We start from the raw sequence: 24,403 nt of genomic DNA on the forward strand, positions 1-24,403 counted from the left end.
TCAAGATTGTTGGAATTAGAGCCTTTCCCTCTGATAAGGCAGATGTGACACTTTAAAAGAAATCTGCTCTTCTGTATTTAATCAAAGTCATAATAACAAAAATAATCAAGGACCCATGGACCTTTGTTTGAAGGATATTGGTCTGGCTATTAAAGCACCTAGTCAGCATAAAAATAGAAAACAGAGCCTTAGTCCTGCCTTTCAAATCTTGCTGGCATCCCAGATGATAAGAGAACTGATGGGTAAAGGAGGGCTAGGGAAAGTTCTGTGCCTGGTAAGCATTTTTATGAGTCAATATATTTTTAAGCTTATCTCCAAGAATAAAAACCCAGTCACTTTTCTCGTAGGGATTTTTTTTAATATGACAAAATGTAAAGGTTTGCTAAATATGGGTGTTGAGAGTATCCAGATATTTATCATTCTCTGCATTTTCTCTTTTGGAAGCATTTCATAATAAAAAAATGATACAAGTATCAAAACTGCAGGAACAAAGAAAACAACCAGAACACACATTTTGGAGTTTACAAAGGATGCTTAATTTGCCTCTGTAGTAGTGAAAAATGTAAGACTTCTGATTCCAAGTTAGTATTTTTCAAATAATACCTGATTTCAAAATATAGATTATTTAGATGTTAAATTTGGTGACACTTTAACAAACATTAAAAGAAATCAACTCCCAGGAAATCTGAAGGTCCTCCAATATCAACATAGTGCTGACCATTCATCATATTTAACAAGGTGTATTGGAAATAGCTGAGTACTGACCTCCCCAGGACAAATGATCCTCTTGGGACGAGGGGCCTCTTGCTGTAACTGATACACTGCCAAATATAAAAAGAGAGAATTAAAAAGCATCAGCACATACCAACATGCCTTCAAACAGTTCCACCTAACCACCTTTCAAGAACTGCAAATTTCTCAACCAAAAATCAAAGGAGATACAGACACATTTTTAGACCGAATAAAGGCAGATCATTTACATGGAAATTAGTCACAATGACTATAAACGGGCAAAACTGATTTTTTTAAATTTTTATAAGGACAATTTAGTTTCATAATTGTTACTGGCATTGTTCATGTTATGGCTTTCTTGGAAGACTAGATAGGACTAAAATTCTGTCGACAATTTTAAAGATGAAATTCTACTTGTGAGTACCTAGGTAGTAAGATCATATAATAGGATTCCTGAATCTCAATGCTGATGTTTCTTGACATACCAGGGAAAGACGGGCATTAGAAGAGGAGTGGCATTCTCTGAAATGTTACAGTTATGGACAAAGACACAGCCGATTCTGTGAGTGAATGAAGCCCCAGCTCATTTCTCTTTTCACGAGTTCCATTTTTGCCCCGCCCATCACCACGGATACTTACCTACTTGACTATTTCCCACCCATTGTCATTCCTTTTTCTTGGGCCCTTTAGGATCTTAAATAATAATAACTCTCTTATATCCTGTTTTAAAGACAGACTTTCAGGCTTGGGCATGGAGGAAAGCAGGTAATTGTATACAAAAATGTAATTTATCAGAATATTATTTGTGATTTTTTAGACTATAATGAGTGATTTTCTGCTGCTCAGCTGGTTTGATTACTTCTCTTAGAGGAAAAGCTACTCTATGCAGGTACCTTGGGTTTCTACTTCCATGGAAATAGAGGTTGAAAATAAACCTACTTGATGTTATCTTCAGAATCTTGAAGAGGGAATAATTAATGTCAAATAAATCTATGAATCATATCATAGAATACATCTATGAAACGTTAAAAATTAGATCACATAAAGTCTTCTAGAAAATGTAATAAGAGAAGCAAAAACTTCTGGCTTATTCTTAGGTCTAAAAATAAAAGAAAGAAATTTTAATTGAAGGGCAGATGGTCATGTGGAAACAGGTGGAAATGATGGGATGTATTTTGTACCTATGGCTCCCCAATGCCCTCAGCTCAACATGGTTATTTTCTTACCTAATTAAGGGTAGATGACTCAGCTTCCTAACAGAGAAGAAACCATCTAACCCTCATATGGCTGTTTTAACGTGCCGCATTTCTAAGCTTAGGTTGCCCACACTAATGATGATGCCTGTGTCACTTAAGGACAACTGTAGCCACGTATCAGAGACAGGTCAGAGAAGGCTTCTTGTGCAGGAGGAAACATGAGGAAGAACTGGCAAAAAAATAGAGAAATAGTTTTGGACATTCCACTGACTCTCCCACTAGAGCCCATGCTCTCCTTAAATCATGACAGAGCCTGCATGGAATCCTTTATTCCTCTCGAATGAGCTCCAACACCAACAAACTGCTTTTCAGCAGGGTTTTGCTGTTAATGAGTGTAAAGGGAACCAAAGGGGGCATCCCCTAGAATCACAGAGCTTTAGAGCAATTGCAGAACCCACATCCAGAGAATCCTATCCTCTCTTCTCTTCCCATTGTCAATGCCCTCGGAAGCCAGCAGTTATATGTGGGGGGCATGGCTGGAACAGTTTTGTGAACACCGTTTTTAATGCTTCCCTTGAAGGTGGCAAAGGACGTACAGCTGTTATAAGAGAAGCATTTTAAGCTAAGCGCACCTTTGCAATTCATATCGGCAAATATTTGAACATCTGCCGTAGAACAGATACCACAGGGAGCATTATGTGGAGGCTTTGAGGATGAATGGAGGGGAAGAGAGAAGAGAAGGGAACCAGCATATCGAGTATCTGTTATGTGGCAGGAACAATGTCTTACTGAACGTTCACAAGAGCTCCGAGGACGGAACGTATCATTACCATGCTCATTTTTTATATGCGGAAATAAGTGCCCAGAGTGAAATATTTGCCCCAGAGCATCCAGCTAAAATGTATCCTTTCGATTCCAAAGCCCTGGTTTATTTTTCTATGCCTCAGGGCCTTTGCACTTGCTGTGCCCTCCACCTGGATTGCTCTTTCCCAAGATGTTCAGATGGCACTCCACCCCTTCATTCAGGTCTTCCCTGCCTTGCCCGACTTGGTATAAAATTCCATCCCATCACTCCGCTACCTTTACACCATTTCATGTTTCTTCACAGTACTCATCACCATTAACACACTGTATTTGTTTATTTTGTGTGCTGTCTCCCTTGACTAATGTGTAGGCTCTTTGGGGGCAGGGACTTTGTTCTTTCCACTGTGGGACGCTCAGCGCCTAAAACAGTGCTTGGCACATAGCAGATGCTTAATGCATATTTGTATGCATTGACTCATGGGTTACAAGCCATTCCTTCAAGGACACTGATCCAGTGAGGGAGATGCACGTGGAGAAACAAAACCAGGAAGGGCCAAGTGCTTTAATTAAGGGCAGAGGAGGAAGCAGTTCTTTTTACTCAGGTGGTCAGGATGGCTTCCCAAGGGGAGAAGCATGGGGCTCTCCTTGAAGAGTTAGCAGGGTTTCCACAGGTAGAGAAAAGAGAGGGGGGTACAAATAGAGGAAAGAGCCCCAGCAGTAAAAGGGAATGACGTGCTGATTGGTCCGTGAGAATCCAGTGTGCTGTTGCCCCGGGGTGGGCAGATGTGGGAGGAGGCCATGTGGGACTGAACCTTGAAGGTCATGGTAGGAAGCATGGATGTTCTTCTGTCAGCAATGGGGGGACAGTGACGTGTTTTGAGCAGGGAGGTGACATGATCTGGTCTGTTTCAGAATAATGACAATAAGGATAAGACTGTTCAGAAAAACAGAAGTTCTCATTTTCTGGAGACCTACTGTGTGCCAGACACCTTATCTACATTTCCTCATTTACTCCTCCCAACCAACCTCCAAGGTAACTGTTATTCTGCCCCTCAGTGACAAAGTAGTGGAGACGCCAAGCTGTGAAGAAGCTCAAGGTCACACAGATAATATGATGAAATCAAGATTTAAGGCCTGATTTCCAGGTCCCAAGGTCTATATTTTTCAGCCTCACCAGTAGTCCCTAAGGCAGATGGTGGAGCGGTCCCAAGTGGGGTTGCTTGCATTAGAATCTTCGAAGAGCTAAAATATAAATTATATAATTATAAGATACAGATTCTCAGACACCATTGTCTCTGGCGATGCTCACTCTGCCAGCCTGGCAAGGGGTCCCGAAATATGTTCTTTTTAAAGGTCTTTGGGAGATTCCAACACACAGCCAGGAGTGGGGGCCACTGCCCTTTGCTTCACTGAAGGAAGGATCGGAGGGGTATCCTTGGAGGCAGGGAAGCAAAAGAGAACTGTATTTTAGTTGTACGTAAAGGAGATCCTGAAAGTGTGAGTTAGGACAACACTAGTAGAAATGCAGATGAGGAGGTGAGTTGATTGCAGAGGAGGATGGCCAGGGCTGGATTGCAAATTGAATGGAGGAAAGGGCCTTGAATGCTTGAAAGATTGAGACGCCATTAACAATCACAGAGATTACAGGAGAAGGAATGTAAGGGACAGTTCCTCTCCTGTGTCAACAGGCTAAAGCCCTTAGCTGTATCCTCTAGGTATCCTCTGAGTAAAGAGAAACATGGTCATTCACCAGTCTTACAACCGGAAATAGTCCCAGCCAGGAGTAACTTTGAGGGGGGGGGGCCCTGAAAAACCCTCAAGCCAGGGGTGCCACCTCTCCTTGCTGGTCTCTGGGCAGCACACATCATTAATCAATCGTTATTTTTCAGTGAGCAGGTCTCAGGATCTACAAAATCTGCTCAGTGCTGTTCCAAGCAATAGATATTGACAAAGCCTGTTTGCCATCTGAATAATATGTCTCAATAAAGATAATGAGATGACAACCAATTGCCATGGCAGCCACAGAAGAAAATGGGGCCCTAGACTCTATCTCAGCTTCAGCCCCAGTCCCTCATTTTCAAGGTTGGCTATAACGAAACAAACATCCATGAGGCCCATTTAATATAACTGAAACATGTCACATAATCTTGAAAATGTCATGTCTTGAATTTTCTTTGTTCAACAAACCCACGTCACAAGCAAAATGCAATAACAAATGTCACTGCTTGGGTGATTCTGTGTGCTAAGGGGCAAGATGATAGACTGTGCTTCTACGGCCATGCTCCAAATCTGTCCCCGGCACTCCCCAGACCTGGGTCCTTGCAGCACAAGAGAGAACTCTTATTCTGGAATAAGCTGTTAGGCAGGGGGATGGGGTGGGATGGTCACTAGGGAACATGGAGGTAAGAGAAGGGGATCCCCTGCTCCCCAGGAAACCTGAAGCAGATTGAGAAATCAAGAGCTCACTGAGAGAGTGTTTTATTTTTTTCTTCAGTAAGAAAACTCGGCTCATCCTCTGGTAACACAATCAACCCACTCCCCATGGAGGCCGAGTGAAAGTCCTGGCCTGGGTGATGCTAAGCCCAGTCCAAACCCGTCAGCTCCTAAAAGACCCTGCAGGGATGTCCTCTAACAGCCACTTATCACTTAAGAGGGCATGTGGATCCAGGAGCCTAATCTGGCCACTTGGCTGTGACACTGACCCAGTGCCACCCCGCTCACTGCCCATGTCTTCCCGGTTTTCATGGGAAAAAACTCACGGGTGTGAGTAAGAAATAGCAGGGGCTTTCAATGGCCTCTTGGCTCAGCCCCACTTCCAGGCAACTGTGTACAGGCCTTGTCTTGCTAACAGAATGTCCAGTCTTACTGGGGATGGAGCTCTCCTCTGGTCCCATGGCACAGTGAAAAGCCTGAGGATGAGGCTGTGTAGACTTGAACCAGGGGGTCTCAGGCCTAAGTGTGTATAAGAAGCACCTGTGGGGTGTGATAAACTGCAGATCCCCCCACTCTTCCGATTCAGAAATCTGGCGTCAGGCTGAGGAATGGTTATTATAACTATTCTCCCCAGGTGACTCTGATGCCTGGGGCCTGTGGATCAGAATTCTGAGGTTCTAAACTCCTCTTTAGAAAAACAGGCACAAGCTGTGACTGCCTGACCTGCTGCCCAGGAGAGTCTCCGGGGAGAGATGTTGGCCACAGCATCTACTGCCTAATTGGCACTTGGCCTCTTAAACAATAAAATCTTCCAGAGTATACCCATGGCGGTTGGCTTTTAAACTCATCTGCTTAGTTCATAGTTCTGGCTTAAAGTTTAGAATGTGGCTTTACTTTATTTTTAAAGTAAACTTGAAAATAGCTTTTTTAAAAGAATTGAAACCAAATACTTCTCAGTGATTTCACCAATGCTTTGGGGTTTGGTCTTGAGTATTAAGGACTAGATGTAGATATATGATACTTTGGGACAAGATTATTCTTACCAAATAATCAGCTCAGGAAGTGATAGCATTAGCTTCTAAGAAAGAAAGGGGAGCAGGAAAGGCAGGAACTTAAGGGACTTCATGTGGCATCATTGTTCTTTGAGTCAAGACGGAGTCTTATCCATCCTTGCAGTCCCACAGCTCAAAGCACACTGCCTGGTCTAAGGCAAAGACTTAATATGCATGTGTTGAATGAGTGAATGAATGAATGAATAAATTAATAAGCAATCTACTTTATAGAAAATATTTAGAGAGCTGATTTCTAAGGTTCCTTATTCTTCTAAATTTCTAAATCAGACATTCATTGGTTGCCTTCTAGGCGTCCATTTCCATCTTCCCCATTTTAATGGTACTCCAAAGTTTCCAGTCACTCCTATGTAAACCTTCCTGAGTTCCAGTGGTGAGCCCTGATGGGTTTAGGGAAGTTAGTATATCTCAACTCTCTGACCACAGTGATGGAGTCAGGGTTGGGAACCCATGTCAAATACGGCTAAGACTCAATTCTAAGACTTTTGCTTGCAGTAGACTGTCCTTCTGCCTATTGCTCTTAAACGTGGATGTGGTAGCCCTGGTGCTATTGGTAGCTCTCTGGGGGTTACAAGAGAAAAGCCTACTAACAGTGGAGGCAAACCTAGGAAAGCAGAGCCAAGAAAGGAAGAGGTACACATTGGGTTCTAATAATGTCGTTTGAGTTGCTGGACCAAGTCATGCCTGAAGCCAGTGCCTCTAGACTTTTTGCTTATGTCAATCAATGCGTTTGAGAGGAATATTCTGTTACTTGCACCTAAGAGCATTGCAATTAGCATTAAAATTTAAAAACAGCTTCTTAAAGTGGATCATTATGAGGCAGACTAATTTTCTTTTAGGAATAACGTTATAATTGGGACTAAGGCTTCATAATAAGAATCTGATATCAAATAAGTCAATATTACAGCCAACAATAGGTGATGGATGAAAGCAAAGACATACCTATATACTCCTAAAATCATTGTAAATAATCAGTTTTCAAACCAAGTCCTATAATATGGCAAAAATGAACTGTATCTGGTAAATGTATGAGAAATTTCAAAGTACCAAGTAAATGCCAGAGCTAGAAAGTTAAGTGTGTGATGGGAAAGTATGGATTCCATAGATGATATGTTAATGAGTCTGACATCAACATGTAAAATTAATCTCTGAAAGGATGGTTTGTGAGTATTTCAAAGAGAAACAGCTTGGTGATTCCTGAGGTTCAGAATGGGTTTACCAACAGGTTATTTAAAACCAAACAAATTTCATATTCTGATAGGTTTGTTGGATTTTCAGATAAGGAAAATGCTATTGTTTTAACATACTTGGATATTAACATGTATCTCATGAAGTTCTTCAAGGCCCTCAGATTTCTTCTCTTTATTTATCCTTCAAGACCCACATGCAACTTTAACCTCTTTTAGAAAGTCTTCTCTAATCCCAGGAGGTAGAGGAGCAGTAGTACATTGTTGCTTCAGTCCATTTGCATGTTAATTGGTTACATCTGTCTCCTTTCTAGACCGTAAATTGGAGGAAAGTATGGACCACATTTTAGCTACTGTTGATTCCTAATGCTTATCCTAATGCTTATAATGTATGTCTGCTGAAAGACCAAATGAGTAGATGATAAACTTGGGAATAAGAGGGAGTAGCATGAGCTTGGTAATGATATTGTTAGATGAGTTTATAGTAGTCCAACACCCTAATTCAAAGAATTAATGGACTCAGGACAACCAAAAGAGAGTGCTTTCTCAGTAGTACCCTGTGGATCTTCGATCAACCTGTTTTCGATGCTGTGGATGGCCCTGCTGTTGGCATACTCCCTTCAGTTGTAGAGTTCTGCATCACTAGAGACCCTCAAATACAGCCTGGATGACTATTAGTTGAGCAGAATAAAGAAGAACTTCATATATGTCATTAGGTTTGTATTAAATGGCCTCACTTATCCCTTCTGCATCTAAAGTTTTATGATCCTAGAGCAAATTAAACACACACAGACACACACAACTTGTTTAGATCAAAAAATCAAACTTAAGACCAATATACTCTGGTAAAGTTGATATAGGAACATGTAATTAACAACACCTTTTCTGGTTTCCTTAGGACATAAAAGTGCTTTTAAGAGATACACTGGGTGGCCCAAGGTCTCTTAGCAAAAAGCGAAATGAATTTGAGCCAGTGCCATCTTCTCGCTTCAGTAAAGCTCTCTGCGGTGGCATTCACTCAACAAATATTTATTGCGTAGTTAACGTACGCAAGGCTGTGTGTAAGGCAGTGTGCAAGGAACAGTGAGTCACGGGACCCCCCAATACCTCTCACTACAGATATTTTGTTGATTTACGGTCAGAGCGCTTCACACTCCATTAGGAAACAAACAAACAAAAACATCCAATTACTTAGTCATTAGCATTGCCTTTTAAAATAGAAGATCAGAATGCATAACATTAGATTGGAAGGGCCCTTAGAGACCCAGCACAACCCCTTTATTTCACAGATGGAAGAACAGACTCATGTAATAAAGAATGAGGTGCCTCTCTATATGCTGACATAGGAAGATAAAAACAAGGTATTTGTGAAGTGAAACAAGCAAGTTGAAGGACACCGGGTACAGCATAAACCCATTTTTACAAAAGGGAACAACAACAAACTATTAGGCATGTGTATTTTAAACACGTGGAAAGATATGCTTTCCAAAACTGACAGGGCCAGTGATTGGAAAAGAGGAGTGGAATATGGGGTGAGAGCTGGTATGCGGCCTATGGGAAATTTTTGCTCTCAGCTTTATGTATTTCTCTAACGTTTGTCTTTTATGTAGCTTTGTATTGCTTTTGTAACAAATACATACATACACAGGTATATGCATATGTGTGTGTGTCTGTGTGTATGTATATACTTATCTCTATACTTATGTATACAATTTTAAATAGAAAGAAAAAAAGATTGGCAACTTGCAGGCTGTGAGTCTGGCTTGCTTCTGGGCTCCACTCTGAATGCCACTCCAAGGTTTCTCATAAAACCTCTGCCAAGTTACTGAACCCCTCTGAGCTGTGGTTTCTTTGTATGTGAAACAGGGATAAGAGTGGTACTGGTCGCTTAGGGCTGTGGTGCGATTCGCGACTTCAGGCACAGAGCTAGCATGGTGGCTGGCACACTGCAGGTCTCAACGGGCGGTAGAAACAAGGGCAACATCAATAATGATAGAAATAATTATTCTTATTATTGCTGTCCAGAAGCAGAGCCTGAATGAGAGCCTGTTCCCTGGCTCTCAGCACAGTGGCTCCCCACACCACACTCCTCCCCTCTGTCACTGGAGAATTACTTAGTCAGGCGGATGATACTAAGGAAAGAGAAAACCAGCTTGAGGTGATGACAAGTGCCTGCCCTCATGAGGGGAGACGGATTGATGATCGATGATCAGATAATCATCTCTGTTTCTAAGGAGTCACCCTTAGTGACCAAACATTATCCATTGCTATCTGTTAATTTTTCTGTGGTAAATGTCATTTGATATTACAGATTTAAGATGAACAGCCAAGAACATAATTCATGGAAGTCAACACACTAACCCTTGCTGACCAACTGTGAAAAAAAAAAGAGGAAGGAAGGATGGAAAGAAGGAAGGAAGGAAGACAAGGAAAGTCCCAAAGAAAGGTAGAGAGTCAGAATGTCCATCTTTTTTTTCCCTAAGCATTTCCCTAAGCGGGTCACAGGCAGCTGGCTCTCAGAGGTCCTGGCCAGGGGACAGGGTTCTTCCAGTTCTCTCTGACCAATATCTCTCCTTAGCAGAGGAAGAGAGATTTGGGTTTGCAGTGCTGTGATGCGAGAGTTTGTGTGCACTAAATCAACAGGAAAAATTGTTCAAAAGGCAGGCCGACTAAAGACTTCTGAGGAGATTCTGATTTTAGATACTCACAGTATGATTTCCATATTGGAGGCTGGTATTCTTCAGCATCTAGAATAAAAAGAAAGAAATCAATCCGTCAGCTTGAACGTCAAACTGTCAACTTGTGTCTTCTCTGGAGGAACAACTGTCTGTCAGCAGTATTTGCCTTCTGGTCCCGGGGGCCTCTCAGCTCGTTTACGGGACAGTTCCAGGCATGAGGGGGGAAGTGTACATGGCAACCCTTGTGGATCCAACACCACTTTCTTCATGTCACTTACCATGACAGAATCAATTGCTTAACCATTTTCATAGAGCCCAGTAAATCAAAAAAGATTTTTAAAGCAATTAACTTGATTGTACCCTCCAGTAATCCTTTCAAACAGTATTTACTTAACTTGGCATAATAAACATATAATTTATCTCACAGATTCCAGTCAGACCTTTAGCCCATTTATTAAGACTTGAGGGCAAGACGCAAAGTGGCAAGTATGTAATATTAAATCTGTTGAAGTTGTACAACTCAACCAACTGAACTCCTAGGTCTGACAGCTGAGACACTGATGATTCAATTGGAATCGCATTATGTCCTTGAATTTACTCCAGTGTGTGACTTAGGAAATTTCCAGAAAACCTCTCAGCAATCAATGTCAGAGTGAAAGAGTTACAACAAAATGGAGAGGACGAAATTGTTATTCATCAATCTAGAAAGCAGACAATGGAGAAAATCTGCTTGTTCAGTCAACTCAACAATCCCAGTGCTGACGGCTGAATTTATAATTTTGACGGAGTTATTAGAGCCCTCCTGAGCTCATAGCTAAGGTCTTGGTAAAACATACTCTAGCTTAAACAGCCAGAGGGAAAACTCCTTTTCCCCGACTCATAGAATGTTAAGCTGGGGAAGCTTTAAGAGTTCTCTAATTCAGCGCTTTTTGATAAGGAAACTCTGTTTTTGTCATCCTGCACGCCTATGGCATCCCACACCCATCCTTATGCTGCCCTTGTCCTTGTGAACTGTCACATACTACTTTCATGCAAAGGAACAGAAATTTTCTGATCTCATGCAGTAAGAGAGTTTGAGAATTTTTCCCCTCCTGAGAAACAAATATACTTACTATCAATAAAAAGTAACTCAAGAGTGGTGAACTTCCCCAAATCCTACTCAATTACAGTCATGTAGCTTAAATTAAGTTCTTTCACAATTCATACTTGCTTTCTGGGGCCCATCCTATCACAGAGGCAACTAAACACCTCCTAAGATAGTTTCATACAAATGCATCTGGATTCTCAGGCTTGCATTGTCAGGAACCTACCTATGGATAATCGGCCACATAGGCACACACACAAATACAGTGTATTAATAATGGTTTATGTTGTTATTCAAACCTAGTTTGCTAAATAAAAGTGAAGCTCTTAATACTTTTGTCAAAGTAGACAATGTAATAGTGAGCTTTTAACCTAAAGAAGCAATTAATTTCATCTTATATGTGACACAGACCAATTTTAATGGGTTAAGATGAGTGTTTGTTCATAATAACATTCAAATAAAATAAATCATGTTGCCGAGTTTACAACAAAATTCTAGAACCATCCATACAATACCATCTCACCAGAAAAACCAGGTCCTGAATGTTAAAATATTGATGACACCTTCAAAAATATTTTTCAAAGATAAAGATCAATACGCACACACACACACACACACACACACACCAGACTGCATGGAAGTATGAATCCCTGAGATGTCATCTATCCAAAGCTGTCTTCTTATTTTGTATGAGATTTACTCTATAAGGTAAGTACAACCCCCAGACCAAGAAGTTGTCAAGAATATTCAGAACCTAGAGTGCAGCTTTCTACATAGTCAGGGAAGTTCCCCCCCAAATAAATAGTCTCCTTAATGCAGGTTTTCAAACATAGTTCAGATGCTCAACTTGGATTTCCTAAGGTCTTCTTACCTAAAGTCAGAAGTTTGGATTAGATGGCCTCTCACTGTTCATTTCAGTCTTGCTCTGTGAAAAACCTAGAATTTTGATTCATCTGAAATGCTGGTGGCTCCTAACCTTTAAACTTTCATTTAGGCTTCCCTGCACATAAACACCTTATCCCTTTCTGGTTGCTCCTTGTTGGCAACGTCACAAAGAGGTGAAGAAAGCCATCCACAGAGAAGGGAGTTCACAATGCTCCCTTGCTTAAAATCCTCCAATGTCTCCCATCTGCACTTGGAACAAAATACAAACATTATACTGTGGCCTCCAAGGCCCTGTGTCCTCTGGTCCCTGCCCTCCTCTTCACTCCACTGCAGGCACTTCCCCCGTTTTCATGTATCATCCAACCATACTGGCCTTCTCTCTCTTCCTAGAACAAGTCAAGTTCTTCTGAGCCCCTGGCCTTTGCTCCTGTGGACCCTCCATGTAAGAACTCTCCTCCAATAGAGCTTTGCACAGCTGACTTGTTCTGTCATGCAGGGCTCAGCTCAAATGTCACCTCCCATGGGCCACCCCTGTCAATCCTGTGTAAAGCAGCCTTCCCCCAACCCCACTCACTCTCCTTCACAGCACTTATTACCATCTGAAATTATTTATTGATTCGTTCGCTTGTTATTACTGGGCTCATCCCACTATTAGCCAAACTCCATACAAGCAGAAATTTTGCCTCGTTCACTTAGGTCTCATCGGCCCTTAGAAGGGTGCCTGGCATATAACAGACATTCAAACAGCATGTGTTAAATAAATGAACAAACTCTCAGGGTTCATATCTTACCTCTGACAACTATTGGCTGAATAACTTGAAGCACGTTACTCAACTTCTTTTAAGAGCCTCTCAATACTTATCTTTATAAAACAGAAAAATAAATGTACCTACCTCATAACTGATCTCTTAGGGTTATTGTGTCAATTAAATGAGATAATATATATAAAGTTCTTGGGACAGTGCCTGGCAAATAGCAAGTTCTCCATGAAGCCCCACTAATGTTGTCATGGTGCTGTTGTCACTGTTATATCACCCGGTCCTGGTTCTTCCCGGGTGAGCTCAGGCTCTTGTCTTCTCTTGCTTGGCCACAGCCAGTGACTATCTCCCTTCTTGCCCCCAGACCTGGAGCCTGTAACTAAGTTCCAGTGTTATTGTCATGGAAGGTTTCTCTTTCTCATAAACGCATTCAAAGTGAGAGGCCATTTGTCATGCTTCAGTGGAACAACTATAATTACCTTGGTCTTAGGGATTCGTTTCACGAGCCACTAAAGCGCACTGTCAGGAGGCCTTGGCCAGGAGACAAGGCACAAAACATTTTTAATATGTTGACACGAACCTCTAGCTGCGTCCAACATGGCCCTGCCAACATCACATTTGTCCCAGTTTCACACAATAGTTTTTAAAAGTCTGCTTTACTCTTGGATAGCCTGACACCGTATTTTTTTTTTAAACCTGGAATAGGTTTTCTAGGTCATTTAGTTCACCTTCCTCATTTAGCAAATGAGGAACATGAAACGAGAATGATGAAGTGGCTTTCTCAAGGTCATAAAACAAGCGGGAGGCAGAGGTGGGATCAGAGCAGGGAGCTCTGCCCTCCAGCCTCTGACACACTGTCAACCTTACCAGGCAGCCCACCCTACTTTACAGAGACTAACATCAGGAAAAAAGTTATATAACAGATTTGTTACTGCAATTCTTGTGATGCTTGGAAGAAAAAATAAAATAGAGAAAAGAAAGAAAATCAGTAGTATGAGGCAGACAATGATAAATATCATATGATACCACTTATATGTGGAATCTAATAAAATGATACAAGTGAGCTTATTTACAAAACAGAAACATACTTGGAGACTTAGAAAACAAACTTAGAGTTACCAAAGGGGAAAGGTCAGGGGGGGATAAATTAGGAGGCTGGGATTAACATATACACACTACTGTACATAAAATAGATAAACAACAAGGACCTACTGTATAGCACAGGGAAGTGTACTCAATACTTTGTAATAACCTATATGGGAGAAGAATCTGGAAAAGAATAGATATATGTATATGTATAACTAAATCACTTTGCTGTACACCTGAAACTAACACAACACTGTAAATCAACTATACTCCAATATAAAGTAAAAATTTTTAAAAAAATTGGCATCAAGTCAATGGTGGGACAGTATTCCACTAATACACATACCCCATCTAACAGTTAAAGTCCAGGAGATATAAGACACAGGAAGTGCTGACAACAAAAGGCATTATGCTTTGGGGAAGGGTATTATTTTGTTAAACATTTTAGAGAAATGGGTATAAGGCAGAAGGAAGGAGGAGGAAGTAGAACAGAAGAAGCTCCATGTTCTAAGGAAAAAACTATCATTGAACCCAGATGGGCAGTGATACATTATTCGAAAGGAACAATGAATTATAAAGGTCAAAGAGGCTTAGAAAATAAATTGCTTAAAAATGTTGACTAATATGTATCCAAACTTTAAAAAATGTGTAAACTTTTTGACTCAGCAATTCTATTCATGGGAATTCAGCCTAAAGCAGTAATTGAACATGTGTACAAAGATGAATGTTTGAACAAAGTGTTCATTGCTGCTTTGTGTATAACAGTGAATCTAACAGCCCAGAAAGAAGGGAAGGGTTAAATAAATTACCATCGACTATAGCCATGAAAATGATGGCATGGGTCAGAGCTCTGTGGTCCAGAGCACGGCCTCTAGAGCTAGACTATCTGGGTTCAAAACCTAGGTCTGTCACTTACTAGCTGTGTTACCTCAGGCAAGTTATCTCACCTCTCTGGGCTTCAGTTTTTCAATTTACAAAATGGGAGTAATATTACTACCCAACATACAGCATGTTTTGAAGATAGGATGGGTTGTCTAGCATGTAGTAAACTCTATCTTTGTTGTTATTATTATCTTTCCTTAATGACATAGGAAAATATTCATGCTACATTATGCACTAAACAAATCAGGTTACAAAACAATTTAACAAATATGATCCCATTTTAAGGAAAAGATAAATATTTATATACACAGAAATGATCTACAAGGCTATAAACCCAATTATTAACATTTGCTATTCCTGATAGTGAAAACATAGGCAATTTCTAGTTTTCTCTTGTTGCTCAGCTGCATTTCCTAATTTTCTGTTCATATTGCTTGTATAAAAATTAACATGAATGAGAAATAAATTCATAGGAGCGCTAGGTGGTTTCTCTTTTTGAACATGCTGTCTAAATAAATCACCACCTTGAAAATAAAGCAGAAGTAAAAAGATCCAATAAAAAATAATTCCTATAATAACACATGCAGCATGCACAGTATTAGTCCAGAAGAGCTAAGGGTGAAGTCAAAAGAAAAGAGACCAGGGCTTCTGCAGTAAAAAGCCAAGCCCAGTTCCCTTGGCCCTCTTAAAAATTCTGCAAAATAAATACTAATGAGCAATTCTAAGCAGGTTGGGAAGCAGGTATCTCTGCTCATTGAAGAGGGAGGGAAAAGGGGAAAAAAGATATAGATGCTTAGAAAACAACCAAAACCTTACAAAAATAGGTAATAAAACCACACAAATGAAATAATCTATAAAGACTGGAACATATGAAACAAAAAGAAAAGAAAAAAGAAAGAAAAGCTGGTTTGAGGGGCCTGGAGGTACAGGTTAAACAAGGGGAGTTTGGGGGAGAATGGATACATGTATATGTATGGCTGAGTCGCTTTGCTGTGCACCTGAAACTATCACAACATCGTTAATCGGCTCTACTCCAGCATAAAATAAAAAGTTAAAAATAAACCTTAGAAACAATTTTGAGAAAACCTTACATGCTGAAGTAGCTAAACCCTGAAAAGACAGCACTGCCATTCTGAACTGTTGGGGAGGATGAGGAATTCTGGGATCAGCATACGGAAAGCTCTTCCATGTGTGAGGCCCAAGGAGAGGGAGACAGGCGATAGAGAGCATGTGTCATAAAAAGTCATCTTTCTAGATCAAGAGCACGACAAAAATAATTTAATATGTCTGTTAAAATACACAGCATGTTGCAAAGCAGAAAAATCCCAACAATTAAAAAATGTATATTTTAGAAAGTTCCTAACCTCAGAAAAAACCACCATAAATAGACTTATGTGAATCCTTCCAGATTTTGCCTTGTAAAAGGTTAGAATAAAAATTTATAAAAATGGTCTCATATCATATATAGTGTCCTGCAATTTGCTTTTGAACTTAATGATATTTCTTAGGCATGTTTTCCATGTCAGTACATATAGATCTGCGGCTTCCTTTTTTAAAACTGTGGGTTGGTTTTCCACTATATCTGTGTACCAGAATACGAAAATGCATTTAATTCACTTATGTAAACATTTCCAATTGATGGACATTTAAGTTATTTTCAATATTTTGAAACAATGCTTCAATGATAGGCTATACACGTAGTTTATATTCTGGGAAGTTGAACTGCTGGGTGATGGGTGTATTTCTGATTTTCAAAGCTATTGTGAAAATGGCCTTCAAAAAGATGTATCAATTGGAACTCTCAATCATGTGTGAAAGAGTGCCCATTTCCCCACACCCTCACCAAACACTGGCTGTTATCAATATACATTTTAATTTTTGATGCCTTTAATACTCAATTAGAAAAAATATACAAATGAAACTAAGTACATTTGTATGGAAGCAAATGGCTGCACAGAATGCTCCTGGGAATGAACCTGTGGAAACATATGGCCAAGGAGTAAGGCAAAAACACGCTAATCCCCCAAGTTCTGGTGGCTGCAGCTGGAAGGCTATATTCTTCCAAGCATTTTTAGCTCCAGAAATATGTTGATTTGATGGAATCACCTGAGGAGCAAGTGTAAAGGAATTTGGGGACTGATTAATGAAGAAAAATTACAGAACACCATGTGCTACACTTGGGCAAGTGACAACCAGAGAGGAAATACCTGTAAACATCAAGGAGAGCCAGATTCCTTCGCTTGGCTCAGTGGAGGATGACGAGACTCACAGAAAAACACACGCAGGGGCTTTGGAAAATGAGAGGAGTGAAAGATTCACCAATTTTGAGAATGATCTACCAAGGAAATTGGAGATGACCCACCCTTAAGAATATTTCAAGAGAAGCTGCCTATACTGCATCAGGAGGATGATTTGGGAAATAGAGGGTGGAAGAATTGGGTCCCTCCCTCTGCCATCCCCTCTCCCAGAAGAGCCAGGTCTCTGCTGTCACTTTTGATTTATTGATGCACACATTTGCAAATGGGCTGCAGTTCATGGGCTTTTTCCAGGGAAGTTGGGTGGAAACAGGTTTTTCAATCAGCCACGGGACAGCTTCACAATGAGATGACAGTTTGGAATTTGTTGGGCTTAATGGGCACAGAATGGGTTGGGATGCAAACGAAAGCAAACAACGACAGCCCAAGAAGTATGCTATGTTTGTGTACATGCCGCAACATATCCTAGACACACACACACACACACACACACACACACACACGATGCCCAGGCTTGGGTCTTCGGAAGCGTGTGAGGGGCCAGAGCGGGCAGCCTGCGGCTATGGTCTTTTCAGGCCATTCCAGCCCAAGAGTGCCATGCGTGAGCAGTGAGATGACCTGGAGATCATCCTAACTGCCGTGAAACATTGAGATGTCAGGGCTATTATGGAACTTTCTTGCTGTCACACTGGCTAAGGGATACAGAAATGTGTTCTAACACTTGTCACCTGTCCAGGCCCCCGGCACTCCCCTGAGAAATAAGACATCCATGCATTCTCTTTGGAAACTGCTGCTTGGGTAAGGAATGAAGCCCTGGTGTGCATCTGACTGTCGCTCTCATTTCAGGGATTTTTTTGTAACTGATTTAGTCCTAATTGCAGAGAATAGTTAGTAAGACATATTCCAGAAATTACTGCTGGGCCCACAGGCTGGGCCCCAAGGCCAAGGCTAAACTGAGATTTTCTAAAGATGATGAAGCCAACCATCGAGGGCCTTGGGCTGGAGTTTGTGGTCACTAGAGGGCACTGAGGCCACACGGAGCTTCTGTCTGGGCCACTTATTCTGTATGTAGAGGCATGATGAGTTTCTCCTGTTCAACAGGTATTTATTGAATAAATACAGTGAGGCAGGCCCTGGGAACGCCTCAGTGAACAAGGCAGGTAGGGCTTCAAGCTCTGCGTGATCTGGCCCCTGACCACCTCTCCCTGGTCATCTCATTTGTCTCCTCTCTTGCCCACTATACCTCAGCTACTCTGGCCTTTTTTTTTTTTTCCATTTTTATTGAAGTATAGTTGATTTACAATGCTGTGTTCATTACTGCCGTACAGCAAAGTGATTCAATTATACATATATATATGTATATATATATATTCTTTTTTTTAAATATTCTTTTCCACTATGGTTAATCATAGAATGTTGAATATAGTTCTCTGTGCTGTATAGTAGAACCTTGTTGTTTCAGCCTTAGAGATGTTACACAGCCTTAGAGATGTTACACAGTCTTAGAGATGTTACAGTCTAGTAGAACCTTGTTGTTTCAGCCTTAGAGATGTTACACAGCCTTAGAGATGTTACACAGTCTTAGAGATGTTACAGTCTCTTCCCTCTGATTTATACATGACCGGCTTCATTATCATTTGGATCTCAGCTTAAATGTTCTGGCTCCCCAGAGACATCTTCCTGTACCATTCAACTTAAAGCTGTGTCTTGGATACCTTTTTAAATTCTTTGCAGAGCCTTTTCACTATCTGATTTTTTTTTTTTTTTTTTTTTTTACTATGTGCTTGTGTATTTCTTTGTTTGTATTTTGAGACAAAAATATAGCCCAGGCTAGACAGCACTTATGAGAGCAAGAACCTCATTTATCTTGTTCTCTGAAGTCTGGGTCACCCTTAGCTTATCGAGTACCTCTGATGAATTTTAGAAGGTGCCCCTTTCAGGCAGGTGCATGGCTTGGTCACTGGACAGCACACCTGTGTGTGAAGAATATGCTTCCTTTGGGAGACACAGCCCTGAGTCAGAGCACAGGCCTGGTGAGGTGAGCCCAGACTGGGTTCAGCCCTAACCCATCCCCTCAGCTGGGCACTACCAGCATGACTGGAACGGCCCTGACTCTTGTATTCAGGAGGTAGTAGCTCCTCAATAGAAAGCTGGCTAAGTGAAAGGCAGATTTGTTGCCTTCCTGTTGAGGGATACAAACAAAAATAAGGAGGCAATCCAATAGCAAGAGGATATATAAAGGAGTATCTAGCAGAACTTCCTAACCCTCAGAAGGCTGAATGGGGCCTGGGCCAGTTACATCTGGCCTCGAGCAGCTCTGTCCAGGGCTCCTTCAAGAATCGTCCCAGAAAAGTGGAGTCTAAGAGCAAGACCTAGGGTCCCCAAAGACTGAGAGAATCATAAGTAACTTCAGTACCATTGCACATTAAGCCTAGTCAAGGAGGCACGCTATCGCCCAGATAGCTACTTACAGCAGCCCACGGCAAGGAGTGCCTTTGTGAGCAAATGGGCTCATGGATCGTGAACAGTAGACCAAGGTGTGGCCTGTCAGGACCAAAGGCAAGACAGAACATGGTGCTGAGAGCTAGAAGTGGTTCAGCCTGCTGGATGAAACAGAGAGACCATGGTGTGTGTGTGGGGGACGGGTGTGTGTGTGTGTGTGTGTGTAGGTTTCAGAATGGCTAGGAATGAAATTAGAGAGGCACGCAAGGGCCAGATAATGAAGGGCTTTTAAAACCATGCTAAGGGCTTGCCTTTGTTCTAGAAGGAAGGGGAAATATGCACAAGGAGGATACAGCATCCAGTTTGCATTTCAGAAAGATCACTCCAACTGCAGTGTGAAATCAGACTGGAGGAAGAGAAGACGGGAGGGATGGAAGATAAGGGGGGTGGAGACCAATCAGGGAGCTGGGTAGTAACCTAATCAGGTGACACTAATGGTTGGAACTCGAACAGTGTCAGTGGAGATGGAGAAAACGGAATGGGTTTGGAAGATGTTGAGAAGACAGAATCTACAGGACTTGGTGATAAATTGGACGTAAACAGAAAAGGAGAGGAGGAAACATGACTTCTGGTGGAAGAAGATGAATGGTTTTTGGCATAAGGAACTGGATGGATAGTGATGTCATTCACAGAAATAGGCCAGACCAGAGGAGGAGCAGGTTGGGCAGATGGTGATGCACTCAGCTTTTCCCTGTTGGAAAGAGATGTCTATGGGACAGCCAAGTGAGCATATCTAAGGGGCTAGGAGTTTAGAAGAGAGATCTAGGCAAGAGATCTAGAAACGGAAGCCCCAACATACAGATGGCGACTGCAGCCCCTAAAGTAGTTGACACACAAGGCCTTTGACAGAACCCCCCAGGAACATCAACATTTAAGGGATAAGAAGAAGAGGAGAGTAAGTAGAGACCTGAGAGATAAGAGAGAAACCATGAGATGGGGTGATGTGAAAGGCAAGACAAGAAAGATTTTAAAAGGGAGACGTGGTCAAGTGTATCAGAAGCTGTTCACGTGAGACAAGCATGAGGAGGACCCACTGCTTTAGCAACAAGGGGTTTATGATGACCTTGCAATGGAGTGTGGGCAGAAGCCGCAGTTAAATAAGATGAAGGGTGAATGGAAGTTGAGAAAACTGAACTTGTGAGTATGAACAAATCTTTTGGGAGGTGTGGCAGTGACATGGAGGCGAACATCTCTTTCCAATAAAGGGGGATGAGGATCAAGAGAGATAAAAGACATAGGAGCTTTAATTCGGATATCATTGTCATTACCTCTTGCCTGTGTCCCTGGTCTCCCTTTCCTCCAGGGCCTTCTCCCCACTTCCTGGTCCTAAGTTTCTATAACATGCAGGTTCCTCCCAGCATGATGGAGCTGCTTTCCTGGTGGATAAATTCCTCCTTTAAAATTCATATACTTCCTCCTCTGCTATTTCTTTAGAGACAACCCCACACTCACTACTTCCATTCAGTCTGGAATCCTCTCTTCTCCCCCAGCCCCCAACAATCTCCCTTCCAGCATTTGCCTGCCTCTTCACAAATTCTTTTCATCAGAGGAATGTCTTCCTGGCTTTCCTCCAGAAGCCAGGCATTCATTTATTCATCCAACAAATATTTACCTAGAACTTACAGACTACTTGGCACAAAATATTGCACTAGGCACTGGTGTAGCTATAAAGGCAGGATGCAGAATCTAATCACAAGAAATCAGAAGATGAAATAAAGACATCAGCTCATTCACTCCATTCAACAAGCACTGCCTGCTGGGCATCCAACTTCTGGCCACATGTGCATTGTAACCAAAGCATAAGGTAGAAAGTGGCATGTTATATAGAAAGGTTAGACCGAAAAGTGCTGTTAAAATGGAGAGGAAAGAGAGATTGTTTTACTCAGTTATTTCTGTTTTTTAGTAGAAAATGGCTTTTTAAAATCTTTTCTTGGCATTCCCTGGCAGTCCAGTGGTTAGAACTCAGCGTTTTCACTGCAATATAGTTGATGTACAATATTAAGTTACAGGTGTACAACACAGTGATTCACAATTTTTAAGGGTTATACTTCATCTGTAGTTATTATAAAATATTGGCTATATTCCCTGTGTTGTACAATATATCCTCGTAGCTTATTTGTTTTTATAAGCTTATTTATTTTTATACGTAATAGTTTGTACCTCTTAAGCCCCTATCTTGCCCCTCCCCCATTCCCTCTTCCCACTGCTCAGTTATTTCTTGATAATTATTCTTTTAAACATCTCTTTCCTGAAGAAGATGTCTTCTTCCTTAGAAAAGACAACTTAGGTGTACCTCCAGGCAGCTCTCTACTCTTGCCATTTAGAAAAGCCATTTTCTTCTCCTATTATAATAATATCTTTCTTGTGTGCCTTGAGCTTACTGTGGGTATTTGTGTCTCTACATACATAGTGGTAGTGGCAGTGATAGACTAAATTCTCATGAAAGCAGCTCATAAATCAGAGCCCTGGAAATGTTGCTACTGGCAAGGAAAGAAAGATTTTTTGCCTGTATTATATTTGGAGTCAAATAGAGGGAAGTCTTAGTGCAGAGACAGAAGAGGAAGTGAGGTCTTCTACCAAGAGTGGGAAGGAATTTTAAGTACCCAGTAGATTCTAGATTTGGGGGTAGGTCGCTTATATACATTATATCTAATCTTTACAATTTTCCTGAATCATCTCTCGCCATGCATTCACCCATCTATTCACTCATCCCTCTATCCACCTATCCATCCATCCAGCCATCCATCCATCCATCCATCCATCCATTCATCCATCCATCCATCCATCCATCCCTTCGGCAAATACTTATGTGCCAGGCACTGTGCTACACAGTGCTATATAAAGATATAGCCATGAGCAAGGCAAACTCAGTCCCTGCTTTCAAAGTGCCTTCAGTCTAGCAATGAAGGCAAACAAACATTTGAAAAGTAATCACAGGGCTTCCCTGGTGGTGCAGTGGTTAATAATCTGCCTGCCAATGCAGGGGACACGGGTTCGAGCCCTGGTCTGGGAAGATCCCACATGCCGTGGAGCAACTAAGCCCGTGCGCCACAACTACTGAGCCTGCACTCTAGAGCCCGCGAGCCACAACTACTGAACCTGTGTGCCACAACTACTGAAGCCCACGTGCCTAGAGCCCATGCTCCACAACAAGAGAAGCCACTGCAATGAGAAGCCCGCGCACTGCAACGAAGAGTAGCCCCCACTTGGCGCAACTAGAGAAAGCCCGCATGCAGCAACGAAGACCCAACGCAGCCAAAAATAAATAAATAAAATAAATATTTTTTTAAAAAAGGAAAAATTACAATAAACTAGGAAAAACATGACAGACAAAGTTCAGGGTGCTAATTAAGGAAGCATATAACGGGGGTCTTGTAAGTATTTTTATCTCCTAGCTATGAGGAAGATGAAACTCAAAAAGATTCAGTAATTTTCCCAAAGTCACACAGTTAGTGGCAAAATTCAAATCCAGCTCTGTTTTGCTTCAGAGCCAATTGATTTCTCTCCCCATGGCCCTAATCCCACAGAGGAATCAGCAGTGCAGAAGCTAAAGTGAAAATTTCAGCTCTTTCTTATTTCTCTTCTGCTTCAATGATATAACACAGTTTGAACACTGTAGAAAGCAGCATTAGAGAAGCAAGAATACTTAGGACATTATTCCTTTTTCTGCCATTTTTTTAGACCAAAAAATGTGAAATCTCACTAACTGGAATCCCCTCCCTCCTTTCTCTTCTCCTCCCCTCCTTCCCTCTCTCCCTTCTCCCTCTATCTATTTCTCCCACCATCCATCCCTATTCTTCTTCCTCAAGAGCCCTCTATGTATCAGGTTCTGTGTGTGACTCTTCCCCAGTTTCATTATCAATAGAAATATTCAGCCCGTGCCTAGACCTGGCTTATCAGCAACCAGTCTGGCAACAAGTGGGCCCCCTGGTTTAACACCACCATTCTTCACAACTGGTTCAGTTCATAACAAACAGCACAGTTAATATAACCGTAGTAATTGATGGCAAGCATGGACATGTCAGCAGCCGTTCACTCTGGCCACGTTTGCCGGGTCACTGTTGGTCTTACAGGCTGAAAACAGAACCAGCTGCAGTGGAACCTGCCTTTCAGAAGGCCAATGGCTATGTGTCCTCCTGTGAAGGAGAGAACTAATCTGGAAAATGGAAGATTTAGAGATTTCTCGCGATGGGCATCTCAAGCGAGGGCAGAAATCTGTGCTCTTGTTAATGACCCTGGGAGTTTCTCGCCCCAGCTCCACTCTCAGTTCACTCAGTGATTTTCACCCACTCCCGCAACCCCAACCCAGGTGGGCCTCAGTTTTCTCATCTGTAAAAACAGGGATTGGGCGGGATGCCCTCCGAGAGCTCTCCTGAATCCCTTAAATTATCAGAGTTGTGGAGCAGCTACAATCTCCCCACTGCCACATTCTCTGCTCAGAGCGGTTCCAGGTGACCTGGAGGTGAAAAGGCGGCAGGCCGACACCAGCAGTTCTGGTGAAGCCCTCCTTCCCCCGCTGATGGAACAAGTGAACCCCTCACCTGCCACAGAATAATCGAATTGCCTCACATGCGTGGTGAGAATCAGTCAAAGTGAGTATAGGCTTTATGCCCAAATACACAGTGTTAGTGGAGAAGACTTCCCCACTCCTGGCCTGTGAAGCTCACTCAGTAAGTGAACTCCTGCCCTCGATCTGGGCCTATGTTGTGTCCTGGGGAGATGGAAGCCATTTGTCGCCTGGCTTTGTGTCAGCACCTGGGAGCGCTGCCCTGGAGGTGAAGGGCTGCCTTTCTGGTGATCTAGCTCTGCAGTACCTGGGGGACAGGTAAGCCTACTTAATTCTGGGGTTCA

General features: G+C 41.9%; 1 protein-coding gene across 1 annotated transcript in view; it reads right to left on the reverse strand.

The window, feature by feature from the left end:
* CHN2 (chimerin 2) overlaps window positions 1-24,403 on the reverse strand; it is a 326,376-nt gene that overhangs the window by 155,394 nt on the left and 146,579 nt on the right. Inside the window, exons 2-3 of the mRNA XM_036863191.1 lie at window positions 10,131-10,169; window positions 766-821 (exon numbers count right to left, since the gene is read on the reverse strand). Of these exons, the coding sequence (XP_036719086.1) occupies window positions 766-821; window positions 10,131-10,169 (95 nt within the window). The remainder of the gene's footprint in view (window positions 1-765; window positions 822-10,130; window positions 10,170-24,403) is intronic.

This window comes from Balaenoptera musculus, chromosome 9 (assembly GCF_009873245.2).
Source record: "Balaenoptera musculus isolate JJ_BM4_2016_0621 chromosome 9, mBalMus1.pri.v3, whole genome shotgun sequence".
Classification (NCBI taxonomy): domain Eukaryota; kingdom Metazoa; phylum Chordata; class Mammalia; order Artiodactyla; family Balaenopteridae; genus Balaenoptera; species Balaenoptera musculus.